At 38.9% G+C, this 10,784-nt stretch overlaps 1 protein-coding gene across 1 annotated transcript; it reads left to right on the plus strand.

Moving 5' to 3' along the window:
- The first annotated feature begins 1,776 nt into the window (after window positions 1-1,776).
- On the plus strand, window positions 1,777-9,002 carry LOC136441968 (netrin-G2-like). Its single transcript, XM_066438536.1, has 5 exons — window positions 1,777-2,297; window positions 5,202-5,830; window positions 6,337-6,518; window positions 8,149-8,445; window positions 8,989-9,002. The coding sequence occupies exons 1-5, from the start codon at window positions 2,040-2,042 to the stop codon at window positions 9,000-9,002; spliced, it is 1,380 nt and encodes a 459-aa protein (XP_066294633.1). The 5' UTR covers window positions 1,777-2,039.
- Window positions 9,003-10,784: the final 1,782 nt, after the last annotated feature.

Here is a 10,784-nt window from a genome sequence, read left to right on the forward strand (position 1 = left end):
ACCACATATGTAGCCAGTGTTGTCTCCTAATTTGGGAGCAAACCTGTCTGTATTTGCCGAAAAAGCGCAAAATGCTTAATAGTTGACCCTTCACCTCTGACCTCACCCGATGACCCCTCCTGGCGCGAACCTTTTAAAACCCTCACCCCTTTCTTGGGTCTTTTCGTCAAATATCTTTACTTCTCTTAGATGCATCTCAACATAGCAAGTACCCAAATGCTTCTTAACATCTTAAGAACGTTTGAGATGATTGAGAAGGCCGTTAAGGGCGTTAAGAGAGTCGTACCGAGAGATTCTCCCAACCCTGGCGGCTCTTGAAGTGCCACCTCCCGCCAATCAGCTGATCGCCACCGGTGTTTGATCGATTCATACCATTGTACCCTGGATTCTCGCAATGTGTGCCACTTGTTAAATCCACAGTGTAATGTTTGCTTTAGGGCGGAGTCGTCGTGAAGCGATACGACGGCGTTTCTTAACGATTTATTGATTTTAAGTCGCCATTTTAAACATGAGGTGAATGGGGTACGGTGTCAGTGAATTGTTCAACGTTTAAAAAGGATTTTATAATTTCCGTGAGTCATCTTTGTAGATCGTGGGACTGGAAACAGGTGGAGAGATTATTGATTTCTTAAGGGACTCCAACAATGTGTACTGGTAACTCTAAAGACTGTGGATACCAACATGGATTAAGGGTGGTGTGGCCCTGTTAGCCTTTAACACTGTCATCATGGAAAGATGAGCAGGAAGTTGTGTTGGCTTCAAACTTTCTGAAGGAGAGAGGGAAACTGCAAGAACTACTCACAAGGACCTCAAGCAGTAACTTGGATGGAATCTTCAAGGAAACAAGATACATGATTAAGAAGTATATGCCTTTCTGTTTTTAAATTGACTGTGTGTGTTGATGGCCACTATCATTTAGTGTGGACATAAGGACAGTACTTTGGGTAATATTTTTACAACAATCAGAACAAATGGCCCTAGATAACTACAGTAACTATGAAGAGGCTTTGTGTGTTGTAAATTGATGATCAATTTATTAGTGATAACTTGAATCTAGATGTCACAAATTGGTTACCTTTTAGTAATTTTAGGCTAGCTTGCAAGTACGTTGGATGGAAGTATTGAATAATATTTTGAAAGCTATAGAATATGCAGCAACAAGAAATTAGTCTGTCTGTATAAGCCGGTATAACTGGCCTTCGGCGTTACACACCAGCTTCGCAGGCATGTGGCGCGGCAGCAGCTGGTTATATTACACTGAACGGCCTGTTACGCCGAACTGTTGCACACCTAACTTTAGTCATGATAAATATAGAATACAACACGGGGTATTCCGCAGAAGGGCTGGGACCGAGGGTGATGCGGAATACACCGTGTTGTATTTCATTTATGTCATACCCACCCGAGAAAACACACATTTCAATGCGGAATGCGTCAGAAATTGAGGGAGTTTTGTGTCCAACAAAAACTGTAACAACATTGATTCTAACCTCCGAATCCGGTATTCAAATTTTCAACGGCAGCGCAACCGGCGTGCTTGAAATGCATTCTAAATTTTTTGGACACCCATGTGATACAACTTAGAACCCTGTGTGATACCCAAAAAATTATCACATTCAAGGTCCGAAACACCCGTATCAAACGTTTTCGCGGCCCATGTATGACATAATTCTGAATGATTACTATATGTAGGTCAGATGAAATTATTACAGTCTATATATAACCAAACATAACCATTTTTTTTACTTGTTGCAATTCTTTTCTATCCAGTTACGGAACCTGAGAACACCAACTGTGGACAACTTCAAGTTCAAAGTTGAACCATATTGCACCAATAAGGACTAATCATTCTCCAACATCAAGTCATAGGAGCTTCACTGAAAGCAACATAACTACAACAACAATGGAATAAATGAACATGAAAATCATCTTGCTGTCTTAACAAAGGAAAACATAAAAAGGTTAACATAGAAAGGAAAACATAAACCAAAAACTACAAGTCATTGACAAGCTTCTTTGCTGACCTTGGCTGAACTCTGATGCTAAACACCATGAAGTCAAGGACAAAAGATCACGTCCTTATATGGATATTAGTTCTCGTGTTTCCATGGCGACCGTGCCTGGCTCTTGAGACCAGTAAGTGTGAGGAGGAGATAGATGGCGAGATGGTTTATTACGCCTGTCTCGGAGCAACGGCGGAATTGTCAGAACTCCCGTTTGACCTAACCGTAACACCTGAAGAATACACCTGTGGGAGTGAAATTGACGGACAGGTGTACAATGACTATGCCACACAGGTGAGGACTAGATATACATTCTACTATTATCTTCGCCAAGAGGAGAAGATTATGTCTTTGGTTGAGCCAGCTGTTGGATGAGTCATCAAATCATATCTAGTTGCTTGAGTTACTGTCATTTGGTGTATCTACTAACACCAGGTTACAAACTTCTGCCACCCTGAAAAAATATGTCCAAACTGATTTCCATCCCAACGTCCCCCAGTATAACTGTTACGTTACAGTATATCTAAGCTAGGCATACCTACAGGGTGATGTATGAGCTAGAGATTTTTCAAACCCACAGCGACTGTTTTTAAAAGTTGTGGATTTATGTAACCTGGTGGAATAATGTTAAAGGCACCCAGAGCATTTTATCAGGCTTGAAAACTGGAAATATTCTAGTTGCTCTAATCTTTGTGAAATTGACATCTAATGCCACTGTTTACCACATTTGCATGCAGATCTCTTATCAAAAGTGCTCAAAAGCAGCACAAAAATAAGCTACATGTTGATCTTTTAGTTTCACGCGCCTATAGCTAGTGTAAATAGACCGGTAATATAGCCCCACTCGCCTCTGTCAAAAACTAGAAAATGCAAAATTAAAACATATAAATGCAAATATTTGACGGACATGAGGTAACTCTCATTGGTCAAACGCTAATTGTGATGGACACTAAGGACTATAGGGCTTGGATTTTCTACAGTTCTCACCACACAACGACATCGTATCTTTGCTCCTTTAATGTCGATATGTAATGGTATAGTGTTATTGAAACTTACTACGTGTAGGAATGACTAGAAAGTGGAGTTTTTTATTCAAGTTTCAAGCCTCATAAAATGCTCTGGATGCCTTTAATGGAGGTTACACCTGATTGCTGTAAGTGACACCTGCTGTAGGTGCTTGTGCTGCAAATGTTTTTAGTTTCAGAGGCAAAATTCTTCTTGACTTATTGTCAACAACGAAACTGTAAAAAGGTTGATCATTTGCATGTAGAGCCAGGTATGCATGTAACGGTATTTGATATGATATAACGTACAAAGGTTATCTCTCTGAAACTATGGACTGCGGTCTACAAAAATAAGATGTCATTGATTAATATGACCCTACTGGAGCAAGGTTAAGTTAATTCAATCAATCAATTCGAACACCCTTTGGTCTCAAAGGTGAATTTCAGTGCATTTGAACCACATTAATCCATCTTCTTCCATGTGCATGACTATTTATTCTAAAAAAGTTTTATTTCTAAAAAAAAGTTTGGCAAGTTGACTTAGAGTTAGACCAAGCAACTCCTTTTCTGTGTCATTATTAACTTCAATGAGTATTTTAATTCAATTCATTTCTGATCAGTCTTTAATGTACAAAATGGCAGACACAAAAGTCTGAATTGTGATGTTCTTACAAAATCCACTTTAGGTAATCCACTTATTCATTATCAAATGAGTATGCAGATAAGGTAAAATCTATGATAGACATTAAAAAAATATTCATTTTCCTTAACAGTACAAGTCTCGTCACATGATCAGATCAATACATACGAGGAAGCGCCTATATGTCATTCAGTCGTTATACAATATACAGTAATCCGAAAAATAAAAATAAGAACATACGGTACACGATAAGTGAAACTGAGAACATCACAGTACTGATTATAATATAATAAGAAGACTTACAAACTTGCAATGTACAACTGTGTATACCGGCATCAAAAAACCTCAGTACAATTCTCTTGCAGTTTGCATTGACAGTACAAGATATAAATAAAGTATATAAGGCCATAGCATTTTATTTTCTTGGTTAAAGGAATCTAAAAGAAAATGCTAGATTGGAAAATTAACAGGAAAACAGAATCTCAGAGGAAAGTTTTTACTTTGGTGCACACAGTTTCAGAGAGTGAACAGGGTCAGGTGCAAGTTTTCACCCCAGCCTTCTGTTTTCATGATTTTTTTGTGCTAAAAGTAAAAAAAAAAATCTGTTAACCGAGAAATTAAATTGGTGTGGCCTTTTTTATGTAGACTTACAAACTTCCAATGTACAACTGTGTATACCGGCATCATAAAACCTCAGTACGATTCTCTTGCAGTTTGCATTGACAGTACATGATATAAATAAAGTATTTAATAAGCAAGGGCAAAAAAAGTCTACCAGAAACATAGATGCATCGGAATGGTGTTCAACAAGCCATTAACTGTATACAAATTCCTGAGCAACAAATCAACATTCCGTTAAGCGAACTTTGACCTTCTAAATCCAGACAGTTACACCCATGTTGTTAGTCATCATTAAGCTCGATGGGAAATATTTTATTGACATACTTAACTTCAAACTGTACGATGGTCCACTTTGGGTCAAGGGCTTATGGCTAATACTCCTACCTAAACTTAAGTATATCAAGTTTGATTCCTTAACACAGAAACAAAGAACCAGTGTGGCCACAACATACATGCTGAACTGTAAAATAAAACACTATCTATTGGCTACTCTAAATGCAAGCTTATAATATATTTTATTTGCGTATGTACTTGCAACTTACATGTACTTAAAGACACTTGTTGTATTTGCTAGTTATTAGCATGCTAATTTCTTTGTGTTTCTCCTATTTCTGCATGCTTGCACGCGAAAGGATTCCGTAAGATTTCTGTTTCTTTTTACATCGTATTTTGCTTCAATTCTATCATGTAATCATGTCACATACATTAAAGCATCTGTAGTTTCAAAATTATCTTTCATTATTTTAAAAATGTTGTGCAAGCTGTACATTGATCCTTCGTCAATGAATGATTAATTATTGAAATTTTAAGTGAAGTTTTTCCTTCCAAATTGTTTTTTTTCCAGATAAATTATGGGGAAATTTTTTGTACAAAACAAGTTTTTTTTAGTTCAATATTAATAACATCTTTTCTTAATTTTCTGTCCTGTTGCAGGATTTAGACTCTGACAAACTGGAGTGTTCTTTGAACGACAGACTTCCCAGTTTCATGTATGACGAGAACCCAGAGAGCTATTGGCAGTCTATCAGTTGGCTTCTGTACCCCACACCCTTACACGTAAACATCACCCTTTCATTTCCCTCGATCTACGAACTCGGCGGCGACATCACAATCGAGATGCCGACAGCGCGTCCTCGCGAGATGTTGATCGAGAAATCGCTGGATCACGGGAGAACGTGGCACCCAATGCAGTACTACGCCTACAACTGTCGGGAGGCTTTCGACTTGGAAGACAATGAACAGAGTGCAGTGTTGCTGGACAGTGCCACGGAGATTACATGTACATCGGAGGACAGCGACGGTTTACCTATCGTTGGGGAGCCACAGGACCAAACCGTTACCTTCGAGAAGTTGACGCAGCTAAACAATAACCCATCAGGACTTCAGGGGATTTTTGAAGAGTTTGAAAACGACACCTTTCGAGAACTGTTTGTCTTCACAGACTTGAGAATACGACTGCTTTATCCGGCCACAGATGGGGAGGAGGTTTCATCCGGTTTACCTGGTCTACTCGCCAAACTTCAGTACTACTACACTGTCTCGGATATACAACTTGTAGCAAGGTAAGTAGACAAAAGCTTGATGGATTTTGATAATCTCCAAGCAGATCTATACGGGGCGCGGAAATCGTCTATGCTAGCCAGATAAGCTCCAGTCAGCCCCGTAGGGGCTTATCTGACTGACTGGACCTTCTCTGGCTAGCATATACAATTTTTGCACCCCGTGTAGATCTGCTTGAAGATTAGGATTTTGACAAATATGTGAAATCATTAGCCTGTATGGTATCCAAACTTATTGTAGATGCCAAGAATTTCAGTCCTCATATGCAATTAGTGTATATTAAGCGCAATAAGAGACTCTAGATCTGCAGTTATAAATTAGTCTTGGATACCAAGCTAACAAAATTGTATAACAGAATGAAAATAAAAAATCAATAGAAAACTTCCCTCTAGAAATCTGAGCATGCAACAGATGTTACTGTAACCTACATAAGGCCACACCATCTTAATTTTATGGATGACGTCCACGCGCGCATTGATTTTCGCCTGTTCTGTATAATGCTTTGTAGATGTTACTGCAACTTGCATGGCATTTACTGTAAGGATAACGGTACTGTTTGTGAGTGCCAACACAACACGGCGGGCCCCAACTGTGAGCGCTGTCTCCCGCTATACAACAACAGGCCGTGGAGGAGGGGATCCTACCTCCCCTTGAATACAGAGCCTAAGGGAACTGCAAACGAGTGTCAAAGTAAGCTGAGATTTGATTCTTTTAAATGTTTTACTTAAATTACAGTCAAACGACTGGCTTAGAACAACCAACTTGTCTGGAGCAAATTTATCTCCTGATCTCAGCAACTGCTTTTGCTGAGTCACTTGAGTGGTTGTTATCTCCATGAAAAAAGATTTTTTCATGGGGATATTGTTTTGCGTGCGTTTGCGTGTGTTATCCTGTGTGTATGTTTGTGTCACCGGACGCTTAAAATCAGCATAACTGAAGAACGTGTAGATGGATTGTAATGATATTTGGTATGTGGGTAGGTGCTGGGAGGAGAAAGGTCAAGGTTAATTTTAGGCCCCCTGGTAGGTGTCCCTGGAACGGCAATGGCGTATTTGTAAAAATGTTCCAAGGAGAATAACTGAAGAAAGGAACGACAGATTTTCATGTTATTTGGTATGCAGGTGGGTTGGACAGAAATGTACACCCTGAAGTGCTAATTATGCAAATTGGGACTGAATTTGCATAAGTAATGAGGAATATCTCCATTGTAGGTATGTGCTTTGAGGTCGCACCTGTCACATCTGTTGGCTTCTTATGTAGGTCATGTATTCCCCAAGTCCCAACAGCTTGTGGTCAAACAACAAATGGGTACACTACCAAACATGTGTACTTGTTATGTGGATACCCCCTAGCACATAAAACAAAACAACCAGCAGCAACAACAAATAACTAGGCCAAATAAAACACATCATATATGAAAACAAATTTCATGGAGATTTTGGGTCTTTGGACTCTTTTGGAGAACTAGTTTGACTGTAAAAGTAAAACAGTTAAATCATGATTGGTATATGGCATTGTAATATTTACCCAGCTGGCTTCAATTACATGTACTTCACTTTATTGCACATCGGTAGTTATAAAGATAGGCTGGGAAGATTAAACTGACAGGAAAAGGCCATTGTTTTGGACTGAAGCTGGTAAAACATTCCTAAGTTGGCCTGTTGGATTCGGTCACCTAGGCTAGCACCTGCAGAAATTCTTCATTGACAATGGCTGCCACTGGACTGAGAGCCACTGTCAATCAATTTTGATTATTAGCCTGCCTGCCTACTGCCTCAATGTCAGGCCAGAAACTGGCCCATTGCTTTCCAGGAGGATCCTCCAAGGAGGGGTGTGAATTGACCATGGGGACTACAAAAAGTACTGTAAAATTAATGCATTTAAGTTCACATGGTTTTAATTTTGTGGTACGAAGAAAATGGAGTGTTCGCGAGGGTTGTAAGTTCGCGTTTGAAACAAAAGTAGTGCTACAGAAACACCGGCAAAAAATGTTTGCGTTGGTTTTAAGTTCGCAACGAAGAGCTTACTGCAAAAACTGGGAACATAAAACCACTGTGAACATTTCTGCATTTACATGTACAGTAGTTGCTGGTTGGGTACAACTCTTGGTTGCTTAGCAGAGAGTATGTAAAATTGGACAGGACTGTTTTATGTGGCTTGAATGGTGGTTGGATAAGTCAGGTACATTGTACAATATAGTTGTCCAGCCAAGGTTGACTGACATATAATTTCAATGATAATGATTTTTCAGTTTGTTTTAATTCGTGCAAGCAAGTGTAATCCCCGCATCACGGGAAAAAACAGACGATAAAATGGACAGGCAGACAGACAGACAGACAAACAGACAGACAGATGAATTTTCATTTCAATGATGTCAATTCCACTGTATCCTTGACGTCCAAACCCGGACGTTATGCAGGATTAACCATTCCAGTTCTTGTCATTCCAGAATGCAACTGTCACTACCATGCAGACAGCTGTGAGTACAACGCCACCCTCGGCCATGGCGTTTGTCAGGACTGTCAACACAACACGACGGGCGTGAACTGTTCCGAATGTCGTGCCGGCTTCTACCCCAACATTTCACTACCGATCAACCATCCAAACATCTGCATAAGTAAGGCCACACCAATTAAATTTTTTGTTCTTTTTGAAAAATAACTTATTAAATTGAAATATTACCATGAAAACAGAGTCTGAGCTGCAAACAGTTGCAGGTAGTGAACATAATATCATCATAATTATAATGATATCTTGTAACTTTTCCTCCCAATATTCTGTTTTCATTTTGTGTGCTAAATTCTTACTTCAAAATGTCTAAGATCAACCAAGGAAATGAATTGTATATCGGTGTAGCCAAAAGAAAATTTATATGACTTTGTTTTTGGGAGAAAAAAATGCTACCGGTATATTTCAATAATATCAATAACAGTTACTGTTTGTTAGTAAGTGGTTACATTGTTATTGCAGCAATATTGACTGTAAGAACGAAAATTTGTCTGAATCATCATCATACTTTGCAAAGCCCCCCACTACTCTACTAAATATTTAGTTACTCATTAAATGATAATCAGGTTTTTAAAAAACAATTCCTGATATTTTCTCTGCCTTCACTTACAATGTGCCCTATAACAATTTACATTGTCTTCAATGTACCTAGAGCAAATAAAGTGAAAAGTAACTTGGCTAATTAAGCAACTTAGAAAGATTTCAACTGTCAAATCTACTTTTAATTAAAACTTCAACCAAAAAATTGAAATGTAGTTTTATTGCTATTAGCTACAGCATGTTTTTCTTCGTGAGGTTCTCAAGAATGTTTTTCCATTTCCCAGCATGCAGCTGCGAGTCTTTGGGAGTGCGGGACAACGACACGTCATGTGACCCGCTGACGGGACAGTGCCACTGTAAAGCGGGGGTGACAGGACTCCACTGTGACCAATGTGAAACAGGAACGTACGGACTTCTCTTGGAGGATGGCCCGGGGGAATGCAAAAGTAGGATTTCTCCTCCTTTTTTCTATCGGTACTTTCATGGTCATTGCTCCAATGATCTCACACTAGTCTTGTTTCTCCATTGAGAGCCTTTCAGTTTTTCCTTGACTGCCTACAACCTGAAAGCCTTGAAAATCAATGTAGTAGTTACTGCAGTTTACTGTAGTAGAAGTAGTAGAACCTTTATTTTACTTGGATAGCCCTGTTGGCCTGTACAACATTACATGTATTGTATATTTACTGATATCTACATGTACTAGCATAATCATATCATCTTCCATCCACTTAGTTCAATGCCTAGAAGTGATCAACTACACATGGCCTTGCATTGAACATTAGCGAGTGCGACCTTTACTAAGTTAATGCGAAGAAGATATCATTATAGATTCAACTTCATATCCTAGATTCAAACTGTATTTTTTTCTGTTTTTCTTTTTATTCACTCTCAAGTGTCATGTCTGTCAATTCTTTGATATCATCCTCCCATCTTTTCCGTTGTCTCCCTCTCTGTCTTCATTCTTGGATGGTTAAATTTGCATGATAGTTTTTGCTGGTCCCGATGCTAGCGACAATGTTCACAGAACTAAAAGTTTGTAGTTTTTCCATTACAGATTGTTTTCTGGTACTGTAATTTTGTTAATGCATTTAAGTTCGCGTGGTTTCTATTTGCGTTAAGGCAAAAATGGAGTGTTCGTGGTGGTTTTAAGATTGTGGCAGTGCAATAGTCACATACTGCTACAGTATTGGACAAAAAATATTTGCGGTGGTGAAACGGTCGCTATGAAAACGTTTCACCGTGAACTTAAAACCACCGTGAACGTTTCTACATTTACAGTTTTAGTCTAAAAAGATTTGAACTTTTCCCCAGACTGCAGCTGTAACACGTTGGGAACGTTAGACAGTGTGGACGTGTGTGATCAGACTATAGGGCAGTGCCCATGTAAAAACACCACAGATACAGCCACGTGTGACACATGCAAGGACAAGTACTGGAGGTTTCCTGAAAACCCAGAACAGGTAAGGAGAACCTAGTCCAGCAGGTTTGGTTAAATCACAAAATCTTTTTGCCCCCCAGTTAGTTTTTTTTTTTTTTCTATTTCATTGATAGTTGATAACATACTATTTGTTCGACATTGGTCTTAGATCAGTCAATAAGTGCATGGAATCCCCTTTAAGAAACTGTTGTTCTTGACAAGATTCAAACTGATAAACCAACTTTTTCATGTTCAATCTAGTCAGAGATTTGCTACCTTTTGTCCAGGTATACCACATGAAATATATCGTATTACATACATGACTTGTATATAATACAACACGGTGTATTACGTATCACCAAAGGTACCAGCCTAACTGCAGGTCGGATGTAGAATACACTGTAACAGTATGTTGTATTTTGTTTTATTCATGTCATACCCACCCCAAAAATCAAACATTCCTATGCCGAATGCGGCAGAAGTTGAGAAAA

This window comes from Branchiostoma lanceolatum, chromosome 9 (assembly GCF_035083965.1).
Source record: "Branchiostoma lanceolatum isolate klBraLanc5 chromosome 9, klBraLanc5.hap2, whole genome shotgun sequence".
Lineage (NCBI taxonomy): Eukaryota > Metazoa > Chordata > Leptocardii > Amphioxiformes > Branchiostomatidae > Branchiostoma > Branchiostoma lanceolatum.